Source organism: Littorina saxatilis, linkage group LG12 (genome assembly GCF_037325665.1).
Source record: "Littorina saxatilis isolate snail1 linkage group LG12, US_GU_Lsax_2.0, whole genome shotgun sequence".
NCBI classification, from domain to species: domain Eukaryota; kingdom Metazoa; phylum Mollusca; class Gastropoda; order Littorinimorpha; family Littorinidae; genus Littorina; species Littorina saxatilis.
In genome coordinates this window covers 20,803,750-20,826,504 of record NC_090256.1, presented here as the reverse complement: position 1 = coordinate 20,826,504, position 22,755 = coordinate 20,803,750, and the positions used below count along the sequence as shown (strand labels likewise).

The window sequence follows — 22,755 nt, the reverse complement described above, 5'->3', positions numbered from 1 at the left end:
AAAATTGCCTTTAAAATTGCTAAAATCTACTGAGTGGAAACTTCGCGCTCCCCCCCTCAAACTCCAGGGCCTCCCACCAGGGCTTTGCCTCTGACAGATCCCAACAGGGCCTACCTAGTGTTTATTCATCAGCTTATTCATCAGCTTCTTCTTGTCGATCACACTTCTGTGATTTGACAATATCATTTTTCGTCAGCTGTTCTCCAACCTGTGAGTGAGATACAAGCTAGTGAAACGAAGTTCTGTCTTTCAGAGAAAAGAATCTGTTTTTGATTAGTCAGTGCTTATATTAGTTGTGAACTTGAGCTTGGCTGATCTATCCTTGCTTATGAATTGATTTTACACTTTTGTTTTGTTGTCGTTTTCAGACAGAGTGTTTGTTTTGTTTTGTTCTGGTTTAAAAACAGTTTCTTTCTCCACAGTTCATGGCGTGATAATCAGTTTGCAAATTCTATCAGTTATCCAAAGTACTAACCATCAACTCTATGCTACAGGAACGTGTGTTCATGGAGGCACAGGCGGAGAGACTGGAGAAACACATGCGGCAGCTGGCGGATCAGCATCGGCAGAAGATCGCTCTGCTGGAGAGCCAGTTTCTACAGCAGAAACAGCAGCTCTTGAGAGGTGAGCAGTAACTTACTGCCTTGAGTGATAAATATAGGTTACTGCCTTGCATGATAAATATAAGTTATTGTTCTTTTAGATAGTGAGTTCCTGCAGCAGAAACAAGAGCTCTTGAAAGATGAGCAATATAGGTTACTACCTTGCATGATAAGTACAAAAAAAAAAAAATAGGTGTGGTTACGGTAACATAGCCAAAAAAAATAGGGTAGGTAGGTAGGCAATCACTTTTTTTTTTTTTTTACTTTTTTTTCTAATGTGTACAAATTAAACCTACTTGACAGGGAAATAAGTGTGCAACTCAGGCGCTTTTGCTTTCATTGCGTTTTTTGCACTCGTTTTTTTTTTTTTTTTTTTTTTTTTGACAAATGTAATAAAAAGTTATAGGATCGGCCCCTAAAAATAGGGTAGGTCGGGTTACCGTAACCACACCTATTTTTTTTTTTAGGCCTAAGTACAAATTACTGGCTTGCCTGATGAATACTCAGGTAACTTCTTGAAAGGTGAACAGTACCTTAATTACTGCCTTGTATGATAAATATAGTTACTGCCTTGCGTAATAAATAGAGGTTAATATTGTTATTTTGGATAGTGCAGCAGATATATGGCCGTGTTTCAACCGACTTCTGTATACCCCAACCCCTATTATCAACTGACTTTCACTAGATTCTCAGCCAAGTCAAAACCTCATTTGAGCACTGATCAACTTCTTAGCCAATTTTGAGGTGATTTGTAGCTGATTGTGTGTGCCCTCTTTTATTGACGGGAGAAGTTTGACTGAAAATCTGCGAGCCACATAGACTGTTCACACAGCTAAAACTTTCAAGCGATTTTGTGGTGACAAAAAAAATCGGTCAGAAATGTTCGTAAAGTCAGTGGAAAAATTCTACTTCAGATTGAAATTGCAATTACAGGCACAAGCCTAATTTTATTATATCCTTTGTACTTCCTGAATCCAGAAATAAAAAGATGTGTTATGTTATTTTGGAAAACAAGCTCAAAAGTACATAATCTGTTTCATGCAAATTGAGTTTGTTTCTTTTACCTAAATAAAATCCCTCCCTTTGTTCTTTGATCTTCGTAAGCCAGAGCAATGTGCAGCGTATGTGGCCACGTGCAATATCAATGTGCGATTTGAGGCAGTGGCAGATTGTGACTGTCTGCAGATGCAAAAGCTAGTTTACTAGTACAGTCTGAGGTTAAACTTCTATATATATATACGACTACCGTACTTTCCGGGTGACAAGGCGCTACAGCACATAAAGCGCACCCCCTTCTTTTTAACAAAAATTGTAATCCAGTCACCCATTGGGCGCAGGGGGCCGATAGGGCGCACCAAAATTGAAAAAGTATACCGGCAACAAACGGTCGAAGAATGAAAATAAGCGGCACATCAAAGGAAAAATACAGTGGAAATATTTGTGCTCTGTGTGCGGGGAGATCAAAGGCAGGTCCATTGTGACAGCTGGGTGGTCTTGTTTACAGACAGGACCTTCTTCCCCGGGGTCAATGACCCAGTTTTTGCCATGAGAGGTGGTTCCCCTGTCATATCTGAGAGAGGAAACACTTCCTGCACCGGGGTCAGTGACCGGTCAGTGACCGAGTTTAACAGAGTGGAAATATGTGTGCTCTGTGTGTGCCGGGAGATCAAAGGCAGGTCCATTGTGATAGCTGGGTGGCCTTGTTTATAGACACGACCTTCTTCCCAGGGGTCAATGACCCAGTTTTTGCCATGAGAGGTGGTTCCCCTGTCATATCTGAGAGAGAAAACACTTCCTGCACCGGGGTCAGTGACCGAGTTTAACAGAGTGGAAATATGTGTGCTCTGTGTGTGCCGCGAGATCAAAGGCAGGTCCATTGTGACAGCTGGGTGGCTTGAGAGCTCGAGGAAACTTGGCCAGGGCAGTACCTAGTAGCTGAAACATGCATTATCACAAGTTGTTTGACTGGTACTCAGGCGGTCTCTTTGATTTTTTTCGTATTTCATACACGGATTAGGCGCTTCGTTATACAAGACGCAGGGGTCGAACTCGAGGAAAAAAGTCGCGCCTTATGACCCGGAAAGTACGGTAGTGTCTGTCTGTCTGTCTGTCTGTCTGTCTGTCTGTCTGTCTGTCTGTTCGTGATGCACGGCCAAAGTTCTCGGTGGATCTTTTTCAAATTTGGACACCGTATTCAGTTACACCCCGGACACAACCTCATCGATGAGATATTTCAACACGTGCTCTCAGCGCACAGCGCTGTGCGCGCTGAACCGATTTTTTTTTTTGTTTTTTTTTTTTGTGGTCGGGATCCACTACCAGTAACTCTTCCTTATCTTCTCCAGTGTTTTCAGCCGCGATTATCTCCCTTCCTCCGTGTGGCGTCAATCCATATTCCCGTTACTACGTTACTATTTTTAGAAGGTCACTGCACGTTACTATTTTTAGAAGGTCTCCAGTGTTTTGCGCGTTTATCTCCTTTCCTTCCAGCCTGGTATTCGGCTCTACTTCTTCCCGGCGAAGCCGGTACCCGGCGAAGCGGGTAATCATCTAGTTTCAGAATAAGTTTGAAAAAAAACTCTAAGCACAAAAGTCGCTCCTTTATCATAAATGGAAAAAAATAACACTTAATTTCTTGATTGCCTGAGGGAGTTAAAGAGAGAACTTGAGGACTCGTTTGACCGATGACAAAGTTGCTCACCAACACAAGGGAACAGTAATACTGTAACACCAAGTAGTGTCTCTGATTGTCTGAGAGGCTTAAAGGGAAAACTTGAGGCCTCGCTTGACCAGTAGGGATGATGCTTGGCGTGGGCAAGTTAGCAAAATGCCAAAACCTCTTTCAAATTGTCCAAAACTCTGCCATCATTTTGGCACATACTTTTTTCATGGTGGGGGAAAGTCACGGGACATCAAGGGCTGCCTTTGACGTTAGAAAATGGACAAAACTTTTGTATGCTATCTCATCAAATTCGCCAGATAAAATAAATCCTAGCAACAACCCTGCGACTAGTCTTTGTGAAATGTGTAAACTCAGCAAACCCTCTGTTCATGAAACAGTAGACTTCACAGTCTTAGCTTCTTGAGAACTCTTTAGCCAGACGCGGTGATATATGTATTGTATGACTTCAGCAAACACCAATGCCTCATGGTCTGTTTTCTGTCTTTGACCCAATAGACTTCTAATGTTACGTGCTACACACAGCCATAAAGATGTAAATGTTATCACATTAGTGTTATGCATCACATAGGTAAGGATTAAAATGAAGCAAGGTGGGGGAGGGGGGGGGGATTGAGGAGGAGGAAAGGAGAGGAAACTGACGAAGAGTGGACTGAAGGTCTGGCCATTCTCCATCTCGATTAATAAAGGTATATATATTAGCACTTTCAAAAGAAGACATTTGCAGCAGCACTTGGCACTTTGTACATTGCAGAAAGGAGAGATAGCTGTGATAAACTGACTATAGATTTAACAATTCTTTAATCCTGTTATGGTATTGTAACACACATTCAAAGATAGCAATTAGATCGGTACCTCCTTTAAAGAGTATGCCTGTGATTGAAAATGTTCTGTTCCCAATTAGATGAGAGTGAATTTAAACACGGTTTGCTCAACAGCAACAACGCCAATACATGTTCTAAACCATATAAGCTTATGTTAGCAGATCCGTTAGAGCTTCTCTGAACACAGACATTCAAAAATCAAAGTGACATGAACCTGTATCTTTGCGGGATGAGAGATAGATGTGAACACATTTAAATGCATAGATAGATTACAATCATTCACACTAATTTTGCTCTGTTTCATATCAGCGCATGATGCAGTCATGCCAACGTAAATGCTATGGTCAACCTATAAAATTCAAACTGACTTTGACCTGTTGTATTTCAGTGCATGAAAAAGACATGCACACCTAAATGCAGTTGTCAAGGTATAACATTCAAACTGACTTTGCCCTGTTATATTTCAGTGCATGAGACAGTGATGCACCTGTAAATGCATGGCAAATGTGAACGTTGCAACTCGTAAGACAGTCTTGCAAACGAAAATGATATGGTTGATAAACAAACTTTAAACCAACTATGCCATCTATTGTTGCAGCGCGTGAGGCGGCCGTGTGGGAGATGGAGAAGGAGCAGCTCCACGAGAAACACCAGCTGGCTAAAGGTCAACTCAAGGACATGTTCTTCCTCAAGCGACACCAGATGCTCACCAGGCATCAGAAGGTCAGAACATGAATTGCTTCTTATACTACTACATGTAATCCGAAATCGGCCTATGGCTGCCTAAATGGCGGGGTAAAAACGGCCATACACGTAAGAATCCGCTTGTGCAAAAAAACCACGAGTGTAATTTGGAGTTTCAGCCCATGAATACAGAAGAAAAGAAGAAGCTTTTTATTCTGTCTTTCGGTTTGTCAGTCTGCCTGACTGACTCTGCCTGTCTGTCTGCTTAGTTTCCTGTCTGTATCCCTATGTCTGTTTTTTGGGTGGTTTTTTTCTGTCTCTGAGACTCTGTCTTTATCGCTCTTGTATATTTACTGTCTGCTTAGTAGCCTGTCCGTATCCATCTGCCTGTTTTCTCCTCTCTGTCTCTTTATCGCTCTTGTCTGTCTGCAAAAGAAATTAAGTCATCAGACTAGTTTTAAAAGTGGAAGAAGTCATTGGTTCAAAATCAATCCTTGTCTGAGGCATTACGCTCGAATCACGGTGTCCCTTCTTTGTTGCACAGTGGAGAGAAAGGCGTGAAATTCAAGCGCACATCAAAATTAAGTTTTCCTACACCACAGCAAAGTCATTTAGCCTATGCAGAAAGATGCTGCTAGAGTTTTGATAAATTGAAACAATGTAATGTCATTTGTTAGCAGTTGTAAATACTGATCGTGTCTTGGAATAGTGGTAAATGCTGACTCCTCAACAGTGGTGAATGCTAACCCTGTCATCTTATTCACACTGGTAAATGGTGACCCTGTCTTGTTAACAGTGGTAATATAATGGTGACCCTGTCTTGTTAACAGTGGTAATATAATGGTGACCCTGTCCGGTTTAAAGCCACAGAAGCTGAAGGTGCAGTGTTGGGTCGCATTCCGAGTGAGGCTTTTCCTTTTCAAAATGTTGTGTGTCTGTGGGGGGCTAATATACTAATATGCAAAGGAGCGTGTTAAATACATATCATAGTAGAGAACCATGCACAAGATACATCTGTCTGCCTTATAGCTTGCACGATCAGGGCCTTCTGTCAAAAGATGTCTAAGAAAGGTTGATCGAGTCATGATTGACTGTTGCCAGAGCAGTTTGAGTCATATCTGCCCAAAGGATCCCCGATGATTTCTTTGCAATACATGTATAATATACTTTTTCATAGCGACCAACTGTCTATAATGACCACATTAAAAAGTCCCTTAAATGGGTGGTCGTTATCGACAAAGTTCGACTGTAGTCATACACCAGCCTTATGATGTGTGATCAATGCTGACCCGGTGCGTTGTGTGCTGTGTGCAGGAGATGGACCAGATGAAGCACTACAACACCAAGAAGGAGGAGGAGATGCAGACGCGACACAACCTGGAGAAGCGACGTCTGCCCAAGATTCTCAAGGCCGAGGCCAAGACCAGGGCCCAGATGTTCAAGCAGAGTCTGCGGCTCTCCACCATCGGCACGCCTGATGACGATAAAGTCAAAATCAAACAGGTGAGGGGAGGTTGTTTTGGGTGGAGGATGTGGTGGTGGGTGGTTGTTTGTATGGGTGGGGGGAAGTGGGTGTGGGTGGGTTGGTGGGTGGGTGGAAGGGTGTGTTTTTGTCTCACTGTCTGTCTGTCTATCTCTCTGTCTGTCTGTCTGTCTGTCTGTCTGTCTGTCTGTCTGTGATTGCACGTGTGTGTGAGTATGTGCATGTGTTTGTTCATGCAATCATGTGTGAATGTGTGTGTTTGTGACTGGCATGACATTAAATAAAATCAAACAGAGGGTATTCAGTCATGTGTGCTTGCAGGGGGACGGGTGAGTATATTTTGGGCGGAGGAAGGGGGAGACTTGAAGTTAAATCAAACATGTCATTTTGTATAGGGGATGTCTGGCGTGTATGTGTGCGTGCATGATGTGTGTATGTGAATGCATCAATCTCTCCGTCTCTCTGTCTGCCCATATACTGTTGCTGTGTGTAGGACATACGTTCATCGCGTCACAAAAACTGCTCTCTTAACCTCCAGTGGGATGAAATAAGTAATGAAAAGAAATCCAAAAACCGGTAAACTTGTAACATTCTAAAATTCAGAATCAAAGAACAAGAATGGTAGGTGATGGGAACATTTGATCATTACAAAACATAACGTGACGGACTATGCAAAACATAATGTTACGGACTATACAAAACATAACGTGACGGACTATACAAAACATAACGTTACGGACTATACAAAACATAACGTGACGGACTATACAAAACATAACGTGACGGACTATACAAAACATAACGTGACGGACTATACAAAACATAACGTGACGGACTATACAAAACATAACGTGACGGACTATACAAAACATAACGTTACGGACTAAGTAAGTAATGACTCTTGTGTTTGTGTGCTTTCAGTTCGAGGAGAACGAGAAGAAGAGGATGAAGACAGAGCAGCAGCGCCAGGAGGCCAAGCACAAGAAACAGTGGGAGGAGCTCGTCTTCAAGAACGAGACCGCTCTCAGAGAACTCGAGCAGTTACAGGTCAGTTCTCAGGGTTACAGCAATGAACGTATCTCACCCCCTGAAAGCGGCATATGGCTGCCTAAATAGCGGGGTAAAAATGTACGTGGGAGTTTCAGCCCATGAACAAAGAAGAATAAGAATGAGCGCTTCTGCTAAGCTTTAACCTGAAATTAATTGGGTAGAGTCCACTTCGTGAAGAGGACTTCACGAAGCTTTGGCACTGATTTTTCGGTAAAAAGACTTATTGAAGTCTTTGCGAAGTCAACTTCGGGCTCGATAGATGAATTCCGCACGTGTTACCTTCACACCCCTCGCTAGTGATTAGCCCCTCCAATATTTGTATCAGATTTTGCAAGAAAAGGTCACTTTTCCACAACCAATTCAAACCCGACGGAGTTATTTCCAAAAATCGTCTGGTAGGGACGGCCTTTAGAGCTCTAGCTTGCCATAAGAGGGTGCAAGCGAGTGATGACACTTAGTTAAGTTACTTCATCTTTATTTGAGCAAGCTGTGAGTGTATGTCCATGAAGATTTTTTTAAATTTGAGTTTGTCTAGGAGTAAAGAGGAGATAAATTCAGACTGCAAATCTCAACATTTTATCTCTGACAGTTGCAGAGGAGTTAGATCGAATCTGTATTAACAGTACCTTAGAAATTAGGCAGTGGTGGTTGTCATAAAATAATACCGGCAGTAGATTTGCACAGATTTCAGAATGTTAAAAGTCGATGAATGTTTTTGCAATTCAAAGTCTTCTTTTTTGGTAAAACAAAAAGGCTTGCTTAGATTTGTTATTAAACCCCTTTGACTTCCGGCAAAAAGTTTGATCGAAAAAAAATCAGATGAAAAATCAAAACATTCAAGCCAAAATCTAAGAAAAATAGTCTCCAGGGGAAGCAATCAGCCTGCTGCAAGTCAAAGGGTAATTTACTACAGTTGTTTCCCTTGTCAGATTATTGATTTTTGGAGATGTCAATACTAAGACAGTCAAGTGGTTAATCAAAAGTTGTGATAATAACAATCGAAACCTGCCCTGACAACTATGACTTGGTGACAACTACCTGCCCACCATGACCACCCCAAAGGATCCCTGACACATTTTGTTTTATATGATTCATCTTTCCATAGCAACAACCCGTTTATTACAACCACTTTTGGGTGGTCATCTATATCTATATATATGTATATACGACTTGTGTCTGTCTGTGTGTGTGTGTGTGTGTGTGTGTTCGTTCGTTCGCGATGCACGGCCAAAGTTCTCGATGGATCTGCTTCAAATTTGGTGGGCTTATTCAGGTAGACCCCGGACACAACCTGGTCGATGAGAATTTTCAAAACGTGCTCTCAGCGCGCAGCGCTGAACCGATTTTGGTTTTTCTGTAGATCTTCTTATCTTCTCCAGTGTTTTGCGCGTTTATCTCCCTTCCTTCGTGTGGCGTCAATCCATATTCCCGTTATACTATTTTTAGAAGGTCACTGCACGTTACTATTTTTAGAATGTCACTGTCCACAACGCTTTCATCCCGGCGAAGCCGGGTATTACTCTTCCTTATCTTCTCCAGTGTTTTGCGCGTTTATCTCCCTTCCTTCGTGCGGTGCGCCGGCAAAGCCGGCGTACACCCGGGTATTCGGCTCTACTTCTTCCACCCGGCGAAGCGGGTATTCATCTAGTTATATATAGATAGGAATTGGACTGTACATTTGTATAACGTTTGTTGCACTGCAACCCATTTACTACGGTGGCAAATCTACACTACTTTCTAAATAGGATAAATGTAAATAATGTAACATGTTTAGTATAGATGAATGATATGCCGGGGCCCGATAGCTCAGTTGGCATTGTGATCCTAGGGTCACAGCTTCCAATCCTTATAGCAGGAATGGACACAGGTCAACTTTATGTGCAGACTCAGAGATGGTATCCATGTCCTAACCACAAGTCACCACTGTGGCGCGTAAAAGACCTTGGTCATTCTGCCATAAGTGCAGGTGGCTGACTACACCTAATCACGCACACACCTGGGTAGCGCCAATCTTGTGGCTGCTAGATTTCTACTGGGAGGAAGTGACCTGAATTTTTCCATCGATGTGATATAAAGTTATGAAAATGAAAATGGAAATAATAAAGTGATGAGAAAAAAAAAGGGGGGGGGGGGAAATGACAAATGTTTTCAAAAGTGTCCAACAACTTTGATTAAACGGTATGTTTGTGGTGTTGCCAGGCGGAGAAGCGCAAGCTACTGATGGAGCAGGAGACGATGAAGATCAAAGAGCTGGATGAGCAGTACTCCCACGAGCTCAGAGAGTGGAAGGCCATGCTGGTGCCCAGGAAACAGGTGGGTACTTAATGCACAGATAAAAGATACTTGCACAGATGAAAGATACTTGGACAGATGAAAGATACTTGCACAGATGACAGATACTTGCACAGATGAAAGATACTTGGACAGATGAAAGATACTTGCACAGATGAATGATACTTGGACAGATGAAAGATACTTGCACAGATAAATGATACTTGGACAGATGAAAGATACTTGCACAGATGAAAGATACTTGGACAGATGAAAGATACTTGCACAGATGAAAGATACTTGCACAGATGAAAGATACTTGCACAGATGACAGATACTTGCACAGATGAATGATACTTGGACAGATGAAAGATACTTGCACAGATAAATGATACTTGGACAGATGAAAGATACTTGGACAAATGAAAGATACTTGCACAGATGAAAGATACTTGCACAGATGGACAAATGACAGATACTTGCACAGATGAAAGATACTTGGACAGATGAAAGATACTTGCACAGATGAAAGATACTTGCACAGATGGGCAGATACTTGCACAGATGACAGATACTTGCACAGATGAAAGATACTTGGACAGATGAAAAATCCTTGCACAGATGACAGATACTTGCACAGATGACAGATACTTTCACAGATGAAAAATCATTGCACAGATGACAGATACTTGGACAGATGAAAAATCCTTGCACAGATGACAGATACTTGGACAGATGAAAGATACTTGGACAGATGAAAAATCCTTGCACAGATGACAGATACTTGCACAGATGACAGATACTTGGACAGATGAGAAATCCTTGCACAGATGACAGATACTTGCACAGATGACAGATACTTGCACAGATGAAAGATACTTGGACAGATGATGAAAGATGAAAGATACTTGGACAGATGGAAGATAGTTAGCGTGGGTCAAGTATTTTACAGTCAAACGTTTGTACGTCCATGTACTTAGGGAATGGAAGGCCAGATGAAAGATACATTTGTATTTACCTTGGGTCAAGGAATACTGTAAATCTTTTCATGATGAAACACTTACAGGCATATGATTTATTTTGCCTACAGTAGATTTCCTGCAATTTCAAAGCCGCATTGGCCATTCTTTGACATTGCCACATTGCACAATTTTACTTCTTTTGTGGAAAAGTTTTCTGGTTGATGATAAGGCTTTGATCTGTATTTATCAACTTAAAAAAACAACAATGGTGTGACATTTTCCCAAACAATTTTCTGAATAACATGGAATTGTTATATATATAGACGTTTTCAGAAATAACTGTTAGGATTTTTGGCGGTCTGGAGGAGTAGGTTCTACTCAAACCTGCGGACAGATTTCACAACATCCTGAACACTCTCCTTGCCTCTGACGGGCTTTATCCCGCGATCACGGGCTTTTCCCGCGATCATCACAATAAACCAACTCCGATGTGTATGCTATGCGGCGTGTGCTACGAATCACCACGGATGGCTTGCTGATCACTAGAAGTGTTCACTGAGCACATGTTTTTTCCCAATACCACCAACCTCAAACCAAACCCACATGACCTCGATCAAAACACGTTGTGATACGTACCAGCGATCCTTTCCACAACAAATTCTGAACTCTGATGAACTCGTGAATGCTGTTTTTGAAAGGAAAGGGTTTCATATTGTGCGCGCGCTACATGGCATACACATCAAAGTTTGATGTGCGTGCCGATCGCAGGATACAGCCCGTCGGTGTCGAGTGTTCCAGATGTTGCGAAATCTGTCTTCAGTTTTGAGGGGGACCTACACCTCCAGACCGCTGATAATCCTGACAGAGTTATTTTCGAAAATCGTCTATTAGCAGTCCTTCACCGGGAATTATGTGAATGAGATTGGAAAGTGCTTGGGAATTATGTAAAAGATATTGGAAAGTTTAGTTCCTGAATTATGTATATGATATTGGAAATCTTGGCTTGAGAATAGACATTTTCTGAAAATAACTCTGTCATGATTTTGAGTGGTGTGGCGGAGTAAGAGCCCCTTTTACTGACCCAAGCTTTGCAACCAGCAACTGGCTAAATGATACAGGCCGGCTTTTACCTGCCATCATGACGAGCAACCAACTCTGATGTGTATGTTCTGCAGTTTGTGCTTGATATGATACCCTTTTCTTCCGAAAATATACACATCGGAGACACGAATTGCCGCCAATTCGGCAATTGCTTCCCGTCCACTGGCAGTGATCGCTAAGAACGTGTGTTTACCTAAACTCACATGACCTCAAGCCAAACCCACATGACCTCGGTCAAAACGCCTTGTCATTGATCACTGCAGGCCAGCAGCCTTGAACTCTGATGAGTATAGTTTTGAAAGAAAAGGGTATCATTGTAAACGTGTACTGCATAATAACATTCATATCAGACTTGGTTGACTATGTCGCGATGACAGGTTAAAGCCGGCCTGGTATAAGTGAGGAGCTAGTTGCTCAGTTGCTAGTTGCAAAGCTTGGGTCAGTAAAAGGGGCTCTTACTCTGCCACACAGCTTACAAATCCTGACAGAGTTATTTCCAAACATCGTCTATTATGTAAATAATATTCAAAAGTATGGCTCATGGCCCTGGACAGAGGGAAAATGTCAGCTGAACAGTGCACATCTGAATCGATTTTGCAGCTAACAAGCACCAGTTCGAACACTTCGTAGTGAGTACTCAGCGACAAGTAAGTCAGTGTTGTGTGAGTTTTTCACTGATCACATGCACCAAAAAGAATTCTGCTGACTGGTCCTTCTGTTACATTGTAGATTTGTACTTTTTGAGTCTCATCTCCCCACCAACCCCCTCCCCCCAACAACGAAAAACTGATCCAGGGGCTGCAGCATGTGAGAATTGCCAACAATGCTGAAAATTTGCCATCATTTCAGCAGATCTGTCTTAAATAAATGTTTACAGTGGGGGGAAAGGACAGGTAAACATTGCCGAAACTTTTACCCTTGCCCCCAAAAATTTTAGCAATTATGCCTGTATCCTGATCTCTTCCTCAGACCAAGCTATATCACCCAAAGATCACCTGAGGAAGGGGGATGAGAGTAGAGTACTATTTTGTCTCCCTCCCTCCCCCCCCCCCCCCCCCCTTTCTCCTTTCCAACCCACACACCCCATCTTCCATCCCTACAATTGGTATTTCTTCTGAATATGACACTGAACACTTTGACAATGAGAAGAACAAGAAAGGGCCAGGCAGCATGTGCCTGTGTGATTTGGTTTGTGTGTGATGTGTGTGTGTGTGTGTGATGTGTGTGTGTGTGCGAATGTCATTGTACCTGCATGCACGTTAATGCGTGCTTCCAGGCATGGGAAATGTGTATGTGCCAGTAGTTTCCTCCTTCGTTGCTGCATAACGGGCAGAAAGTAGGTACGAGTAGTTTCTATTGATTCTTTTCCAAGTGCAACCGTTTCAAGTGCATGCAAACTGATGAAAAAGCATTATCCAAGAAACAAAGGGAAGTAAGCATTCCGACTATGGGCAACAGTGTGTGAGATTTTTGCAAAACCTATCCGAGACGTGGCAGTGTCCTGATAGAACAGGAAGCATTGAAATGAGCAAACAACTTCATCTTCTCAATCGTTCTTCCTCTCTTTCATTCTTATTCTCTTTAGTATCAGGAGATTGGTTCAGCGTAACTCTCACAGGAGATTGGTTCAGCATAACTCTCACAGGAGATTGGTTCAACGTTACTCTCACAAGAGATTGGTTCAACGTAACTCTCACAGGAGATTGGTTCAGCGTAACTCTCACAGGAGATTGGTTCAACGTAACTCTCACAGGAGATTGGTTCAGCGTAACTCTCACAGGAGATTGGTTCAGCGTAACTCTCACAGGAGATTGGTTCAATGTTACTCTCACAAGAGATTGGTTCAACGTAACTCTCACAGGAGATTGGTTCAGCGTATCTCTCACAGGAGATTGGTTCAGCGTAACTCTCACAGGAGATTGGTTCAGCGTAACTCTCACAGGAGATTTGTTCAACATAACTCTCACAGGAGATTGGTGCACCGTAACTCTCACATGAGATTGGTTCAGCGTAACTCTCACAGGAGATTGGTTCAGCGTAACTCTCACATGAGATTGGTTCAGCGTAACTCTCACAGGAGATTGGTTCAGCGTAACTCTCACAGGAGATTGGTTCAGCGTAACTCTCACAGGAGATTGGTTCAGCGTAACTCTCACAGGAGATTGGTTCAGCGTAACTCTCACAGGATATTGGTTCAGCATAACTCTCACAGGAGATTGGTTCAGCATAACTCTCACAAGAGATTGGTTCAACGTAACTCTCACAGGAGATTGGTTCAACGTAACTCTCACAGGAGATTGGTTCAGCGTAACTCTCACAGGAGATTGGTTCAGCGTAACTCTCACAGGATATTGGTTCAGCGTAACTCTCACAGGAGATTGGTTCAACATAACTCTCACAGGAGATTGGTTCAATGTAACTCTCACAGGAGATTGGTTCAGCGTAACTCTCACAGGAGATTGGTTCAATGTAACTCTCACAGGAGATTGGTTCAGCGTAACTCTCACAGGAGATTGGTTCAATGTTACTCTCACAAGAGATTGGTTCAACGTAACTCTCACATGAGATTGGTTCAGCGTAACTCTCACAGGAGACTGGTTCAGCGTAACTCTCACATGAGATTGGTTCAGCGTAACTCTCACAGGAGATTGGTTCAGCGTAACTCTCACAGGAGATTGGTTCAGCGTAACTCTCACAGGAGATTGGTTCAGCGTATCTCTCACAGGAGATTGGTTCAGCGTAACTCTCACAGGAGATTGGTTCAATGTTACTCTCACAAGAGATTGGTTCAGCGTAACTCTCACAGGAGATTGGTTCAATGTAACTCTCACAGGAGATTGGTTCAGCGTAACTCTCACATGAGATTGGTTCAGCGTAACTCTCACAGGAGATTGGTTCAGCGTAACTCTCACAGGAGATTGGTTCAGCGTAACTCTCACAGGAGATTGGTTCAGCGTAACTCTCACTTAGTGTTGTCTAGTTTTAAAGCACTTACTTCCCCTTGTTTCTTGGATTTTGTTATAAGCACTCTGCTTGACTTAGTTCATGATTCTTGATGATCAAACACTCAACATTTTCTTCTCACTCTCTTGGAACAGACACTTTTGCACCTTTGCTGTGAAAGTTTTGTGTGCGTGACAAAATGCTGCCCATGCCTGGTTTTTGTAGGTACAATAGACAAAACACACAACACACACACACACACACACACACCCACACACACACACACACACACACACACACACACACACACACACACACACACACAGCAAACGTAAACTATCATGCATCCTAAACCTAACCAGCATCCCTTCCCTTGCTTTCTTTCAGAAACTGGAGGAGGAGTTTTTCCGGCAGAAGGAGGAGCAAGAGAAGTTCTACGGCGCCAGCCAGCAGGGGGAGGGGGATCTGCCGAACATGTCGCATCTCTACAGCTCCAGCTCTTCCAGTCTCCGCAGCAGCGTGGGCTCCATGTCCTCTCGACACTCCACCGTCATCTAGAGAAAAACACTTTCGCTCCACTAGTGCAGATAGATGGACAGATATCTGGCTTTTTGTGTGCAGACAGACATTGTCATTGTGTGTGGCGTAGGCATCATCAGGAAAGGAACTTTTCGAGTCCTGGGTCTGTTCTGGACACTTTATGTGTGTCTGAATTGAGTCTGTATTTGCCAGATGCCTGGAGTCTGTCTAGTCCAGACACCTGGCATTTCTCTGGCTGTGACAACTAGTGAATGAACGATCTAGATGTCTAGAAAATAGTCTGCTCCAGGCGCATAGCTTCTTTCACGTCTAGGCTTTCAGCACACCTAGCTCTTGTGCTGCGGAGGCCATTGGAAGTGAACGTAATTGTATGAATGTCGAGAAATTGCACATGACAGAAGTTCATCTGGACGCTTCGCAGCTATTGTGCAGATTATCGTTGGCTCGATGTTGTTAAGATGCCTAGATGTTTGTTTTCGTTTTCTCATGATCTACATAACAAAGACGCAAAATAATAAATGGTTGTCATTGTGCTGTTGTATTCTCACAGTGTGAAAAATGGCCTGTGCACAGAGTTGATGCTAGCTCTTTCACTGGGTAACTTGTTGTTTTTTGGACATGCGATTAAGCGGCATACTTGGTGTGCCAGTAGCAAAATTGCTTGGCAAATGCAGTGATATATCTGCAACTGTGTATCCATCACGAAGAGGTACAAATTGTACACTGTCTTTGCTAGATAAGATACTCTGTCTGAGAACTGACAGATGGGTTTCATACAAAGCCGGGGTTTCCCCGTCTCACATGCCCGGAATGGCTTTGCCGTGAGGGCGTAAAACTTACATTTCTTTCATTGACAGATGTCAGAAATGTAAGCTTTCACAAGGTGTAAAATGAAGCATCACAGTTTCGTAACATGACCAATAGACAGTTATTTGACAGAATTGTGTAGCTAAAGGACTTCGGACTTATCGAACTGTTGCCGTTCTAGTGGTAGAATGCAAAACATACTGTTTCATCATAGCACTTGAGCAGATTTGTAGATATATTTTTCCTTTTCTTTTCTTATCGGTTGACAGTTGTCAATATTTGACGTGTTTCAGCATTCTAGACCTGTCAACATTTTCCCCATGACAGGGAGATCTAACCGTTGCAGCCTACTTATTCTTGATTTATATTCAAAGCTGTGGTACATGTCATATTTAGATGCAGAGGCAGGCTTGATCTCTACTGCCCTAGAATCTGATGTTATGTATAGCTAAAACAAAAATCAGTGCTACATCTTTGTGAGAAAAATGAATTATGTTTCTGTTTGTGTTCTTAGGAAAATGCATGCTAGCACATGTTTGTTTTCCAACTTTGCAATCAGAGGACTTTGTTGGACACTTTCCCGTGAGTTTAGAACATTGAGGATGTGTGAAATAGAGAGAAAGGTTCACATTGCCGCCTTTGAGCTTGAATAAGATCTTTTCTCTATATCAGACATGCTTAGACACTCTTAGAGTGAAATTCCCCTTTAATTATTGAGGTACAGAAAAGCATGCACGCTTTTTTTCTCAAGAGATTATGTAATGCATTGTTGAAATTTGCATAATACCAGCTATATTGCCCATCTTTCTCCAGATTGTAAAAACGTGTTAAAAACTACTCAGAATGGAGGATGGAGTTCTGAGGAACATTTGAGAAAAAGACCAGGGAATTAGATTTTTCTCTACATTGCATTCATATGCTTCTGTTGATCTTCAGTCATTTGGAGATGAAGTTTGGATGATTTTTTTGAGTCACTTGAGAAAAAGTGACTCTATGTAATCGGTCAGTGTTAGTCTGTCCGGCCGGCCGTCCGGCCGGCCGGCCGTCCGTAGACACCACCTTAACGTTGGACTTTTCTCGGAAACTATCAAAGCGATCGGGCTCATATTTTGTTAGTCGTGACCTCCAATGACCTCTACACTTTAACGATGGTTTCGTTGACCTTTGACCTTTTTCAAGGTCACAGGTCAGCGTCAAAGGAAAAATTAGACATTTTATATCTTTGACAAAGTTCATCGGATGTGATTGAAACTTTGTAGGATTATTCTTTACATCAAAGTATTTACATCTGTAGCCTTTTACGAACGTTATCAGAAAAACAAGGGAGATAACTAGCCTTTTCTGTTCGGCAACACACAACTTAACGTTGGGCTTTTCTCGGAAACTATAAAAGTGACCGGGCTCAAATTTTATGTGAACGTGACTCCCAGTGACCTCTACACTTTGACGTCTGCTTTGGTGACCTTTGACCTTTTTCAAGGTCACAGGTATGTCTTGAAGGAAAAAAATTGAAATATATCTCTGAAACTATTCATCGGATTTGATTCAAACTTTATAGGATTATTCTTTACATCAAATTATTTACATCTGTATTGTGTTGTGAATAGCAATTTCTTCCTGTCCATCTGATGCCTCATATAATATTCAGAACTGCGAAAGTGACTCGATCGAGCGTTTGCTCTTCTTGTTTTCTCTCATCTTGTAACAAGGGTGTTTTCCTGTGTGCATCTATGAAGGGTAAGGTGTTGAAAATGTGGATGTACTTTTTCCTTCGTAATATAATGTGAATCAAACTTGTGTATGCATGCTCTGAAGATTTACGTTGTAAGTAAAGTTCGGAATGTTTTTTCACACAGGCAAATGCCACAAAGAAGTTAAAGAAGTACGTGTACATGTAACCACATGATTTATTTGTGAGCTGTTTTCAGAGTTTCTTTTAGTATCACAAAAGATGACAAGCATTAGCTTTTAGTTAAGCGGCTGTTTTTTTGTCTTTTTTATTTTCATTTTGGGAAATAGTTGCTAAATATTGACTTCAGTTCTTGCTTAGCTTGTTGATTTGTTCTCTATGAATTGCTAGTAGGAGTAGACTGGCTAAATAGGCCATTGATTCAGTTTGTAAATAGCACAGTTGCTAGACTTATCTCATGCATTACTTCCCACTATTAAAACCTAACTAGCATTAACTCTCTTACATGCCCTAAATTCTCTTCACATTTAGTGTCACTTGGATAAATATGTGTGTCATTGTTTGAATTAATATGAACCTTCGTAGAAGGGTTTGGGTTTTATTTTTTTATTGGAAAAAATTACACGCCACAAGGAGCCATTTAGTAAGAGCAAACATGAAATGATCGAAAACTCCTTCAAAATACCGAATCACGTGCGCATGTAGAAATCTTACATCTGAAGTTGTCAAGTGTTGTGGACTTAAACAGTTTTTGTCCCGGTTCCGGATCATCTGTTTCCCGATAAGTATACAATTGCAACATTTTGAAAAGTCAAAGAAACCGATTGTGTTCTGTCCATTGAAACTGATTTGATAATGTGGGCAGATGCAAGCCTAATAGCCAGTTCTATATTTGTAGGTTATCCTATTTAATGTTAGTTACTATAATGTTGTTTGCAATTTGAACAGAATTACTTGTAAGTCACTTTAGTCATGTTAGAAAAAGAACAAGCTTCAATTAGAGAAATCTGGCCGACCAAAAGAGGTTGAAGCAGACACAATTTTTCTGTTATACACATTTGATTTAGTTTTTAGTGTGTGAAGTAGAGACAGGTATTAATTGAAACAAGTATTTTTGTTTTTTATATACACATTTGAATTAGTTTTGGGCATGTGAACTAGAAAGAGATACATGTATTGTCTTCCTCTGATGCTTCGTTTCTTTCCTGCTTATAATCCCTACTCAGATTGACATTCTTTGTGTGCGTTAGTACTTTCCCCGATAAACTGTTTTCTTGGCTTTCTATCGCTATATGTAAATAATGGAATGTACATAAATTCCCGTACCTAGTGCAATGTATCGAGGTTTTTTTCTACAGTTGATTTCTTGCCAATTGTGTGTGATTTCAAATGTTCATTCTACTTGTTTTCTTGTGATCAGCTGTATTGAATTAGGTTGAGTTATGCCTGCTGTAGATATTCAGGATGTCAGTATCTGACTCTGAAGGAAAAAAAAGAGAATGCGGATATATTTTGCAAAGCCGATTCTGTGTGTAATGGAAACAGAAATGCTTCGTAGCTGGAGAGATTCCCCATTTGATATATATATGATATATATGATATATATATATATATAGTCACAAGATGTTCTATATTGTAGCATAACTTGCGTTTCATGATATGATGAGAAGATTCTCTGCCTCTTGAATAAAAACGATTTTCTATGTAAAGTAAAGTGGACATGTTTTGATAACTTAATAGTGAGTATGTGTCACATGTGGTTGTTTTTCATTGTTGAAGAACATGTGTTTGGATGGATGAACGGTTTTGAGAGTTCTTGTAGTCAATGCTTCTCCTTACTTAACCCAGATGTGACTGCCAATAAATTGCTTATTATTACACGAAATGTTTTCTGTATGTTTGTATTCAACCCGTTTATTTAATCAGTTTTACAATCATCATGTCTCTGTGCTAAACATTGAGGAGGTGTCAGTTAGAGGTATCCGATTCCATCAAAGGATCGTATTTCTAAAAGCAAAACTAAGTGTGCGCATGTGTTGTGTACACATCCTACGAGTATGGTTATATCTTTTTGTTCAATGTCTTACCCGCAAGTCAAGGCAGAAAGTTGCAATTAAGAGCAGTTAAAAAGTAAGAATGTCAAAAGTTTTGGCGGCATGATTGCAAAGGACGTGACAGTTCATTCCTTTAACATTCTTGTTATCTGAGTATTTAACATTTACGACTGCCTTACCCCACCCCCAACTATCCCACCCCCCATACCTCTCCTTTAAATAGTTCCACACCTCCTGGTTTTTATCAGTGTCATGGGGATCAGAGCCTCCCCTTATGCGTGTCATTCACAGTATCCGCCATCTTTATATTATGTCAGATTTCGCTGTTATTCCTTGTGTGTCATATCCGTCTTTCTGGGTTGTCTCAGTAGCAGTAGTAAAATAATTCTTCTTCTTTTGCGATCCTGGCCATGCTAGATTGTCAAATAATAAGATCCAAGTAACGTATAGGTTTCCTCAAAAACCAGAATTCTTAATCTGTGGCTTGACTGACTTTGCTACATCGATTCTGAAATGGGTGTATGATAGTGCTATTGCCTGGAGTCATGATTCTGTCAGTTTCGTAAGTTTGCCATTACATGCTCATGCCAGAAAAAAGTACAGATCTGAACCAAGAAAGACGTACGAGCTACCATAGTGATCATCCAATATGGTGTCCTTTGCTATAGAAAAAATAATGTCCCGGCAGAATGTTCATACTTTTATTATGTGCACCTGTGTTCTAAAGATTAGTAAGCCTGTGGTTAAAATTTGTGATTGAGGGTTTAGTTTCTTTATTTGGTGTTTAACGTCGTTTTCAACCACGAAGGTTATATCGCGACGGGGGAAGGGGGGAGATGGGATAGAGCCACTTGTCAATTGTTTCTTGTTCACAAAAGCACTAATCAAAAATTTGCTCCAGGGGCTTGCAACGTAGTACAATATATTACCTTACTGGGAGAATGCAAGTTTTCAGTACAAAGGACTTAACATTTCTTACATACTGCTTGACTAAAATCTTTACAAAAATTGACTATATTCTATACAAGAAACACTTAACAAGGGTAAAAGGAGAAACAGAATCCGTTAGTCGCCTCTTACGACATGCTGGGGAGCATCGGGTAAATTCTTTCTCGTCCCAACCAATATGGGACTCCCCCTAACCCGCGGGGGGTTGAGGGTTTAGTCAGTAATACTCCCCTTAATGTCAAAATTATCAAGCCATGCGACATCAGAGGGTGGAATTTTTATTTTGTATTATGGACTGGCAGGACAAGAACTAACACTGACTCAAGGAGCAAGTTGTGGTTTGATATATAGGAATCTTCACATCTGTTTCTTTCACTTCTTTCAAGGTCACTACAAGGTTTAAGGAAGAGATTTGATTTCCTTGTGGGCTGATGGTGAGTCACCTATTAATCTCCCACACATTTTTAAATTGATGTAAGTGGTCGTATTTAAATGAATCAAGAGTTGCTTTCATTTCCAAGAGGAAATAAGCCACCATAATTGGCAAGCATTCGTTTCTCTGACTGATGAGTGATATTCACTACACTCTCTTTTCTATATTGCAAGTTGTTTGGTCTCACCTCTCTTCTGTGTCATTAGCGTGTGATGTTGATGTGTTATAAGTACATGTAACAGCAACCTCACTGTTTTCTTTTCCTTCCATTCGTTCTTGTTCTTTGTGGTTGCCTGAATCTTCTTTTTTTCTCTGCTGTGGCAGGGTTAATTGTGAGTATGTGTTGGCAAGATTGCCTAGTACATAAACTTCCACCAGGAGATATCAAACGCTTGTGCAGCTGAATTTTGTATGTGCGTGTTTCAAGAGAGTATGCGTGTGTGTACAGAATACGTGGGAACTTTTCAAACTATTACTGACGCTACTATTTTTTCCCTCTTTTTACATTTAGTCAAGTTTTGACTAAATGTTTTAACATAGAGGGGGGAATCGAGACGAGGGTCGTGGTGTATGTCACTGTGTGTCTGTCTGTCTGTCTCTGTGTGTGTGTGTAGAGCGATTCAGACTAAACTACTGGACCGATCTTTATGAAATTTGACATGAGAGTTCCTGGGTATGATATCCCCGGACTATTTTTTTCTTTTTTTCGATAAATACCTTTGATGACGTCATATCCGGCTTTTTGTAAAAGTTGAGGCGGCACTGTCACACCCTCATTTTTCAATCAAATTGATTGAAATTTTGGCCAAGCAATCTTCGACGAAGGCCGGGGTTTGGTATCGCATTTTAGCTTGGTGGCTTAAAAACTAATGAGTGAGTTTGGTCATTAAAAATCGAAAACTTGTAATTAAAATTATTTTTTTATTAAACAATAATAATAATAATACGAATATTTATAACGCGCACATATCTCACCAACAGGCGACTCAAGGCGCACATACACTCATTCACACACACGGAGACTTAAAGTCACTAACACACACACACCATCAACCATTAAAATATGTACAGTTATTCAGGGTGGGATGTGGTGGGCAGTGTAGAATGCATGGATTATTATAAACGATCCAAAAACAATTTCAGCTTATTCTTCGTCATTTTCTGATTCCAAAAACATATACATGATATGTTATATTTGGATTAAAAACAAGCTCTGAAAATTAAAAATATAAAAATTATGATCAAAATTAAATTTCCGAAATCGTTTTAAAAACTATTTCATCTTATTCCTTGTCGGTTCCTGATTCCAAAAACATATAGATATCATATGTTTGGATTAAAAACACGCTCAGAAAGTTAAAACGAAGAGAGGTACAGTAAAGCGTGCTATGAAGCACAGCGCAACCGCTACCGCGCCAAACAGGCTCGTCACTTTCACTGCCTTTTGCACTAGCGGCTGACTACGTTCAGTTTCATTCTGTGATTTCAACAGCTTGATGTACATAGTAATTTCGCCTTAGGCGACTTGTTCATAATTCATTTGAAAAGGACACCCTTAACCCTTGTAAACATCTATATTCAGAATACTCACACATTGGTTGTGGTGACAAATTTGCACATTTGAAGGTAAAAACTCCGAACATGACAGGGATGTGTAACTTCGTATTACAATATAATTTCTCG

General features: G+C 41.1%; 1 protein-coding gene across 3 annotated transcripts in view; it reads left to right on the top strand.

Annotated features, from left to right (window-relative positions):
- The window catches only part of LOC138981490 (serine/threonine-protein kinase 10-like), a 106,114-nt gene extending 84,653 nt beyond the window's left edge, over positions 1–21,461 (top strand). For all 3 annotated transcript variants that reach the window (XM_070354429.1, XM_070354428.1, XM_070354430.1), the window contains exons 16-21: positions 495–624; positions 4,705–4,829; positions 6,105–6,293; positions 7,195–7,320; positions 9,523–9,636; positions 14,988–21,461. In XM_070354429.1, coding sequence (XP_070210530.1) covers positions 495–624; positions 4,705–4,829; positions 6,105–6,293; positions 7,195–7,320; positions 9,523–9,636; positions 14,988–15,158 — 855 coding nt within the window. In that variant the 3' untranslated portion in view covers positions 15,159–21,461. The remainder of the gene's footprint in view (positions 1–494; positions 625–4,704; positions 4,830–6,104; positions 6,294–7,194; positions 7,321–9,522; positions 9,637–14,987) is intronic.
- Positions 21,462–22,755: the final 1,294 nt, after the last annotated feature.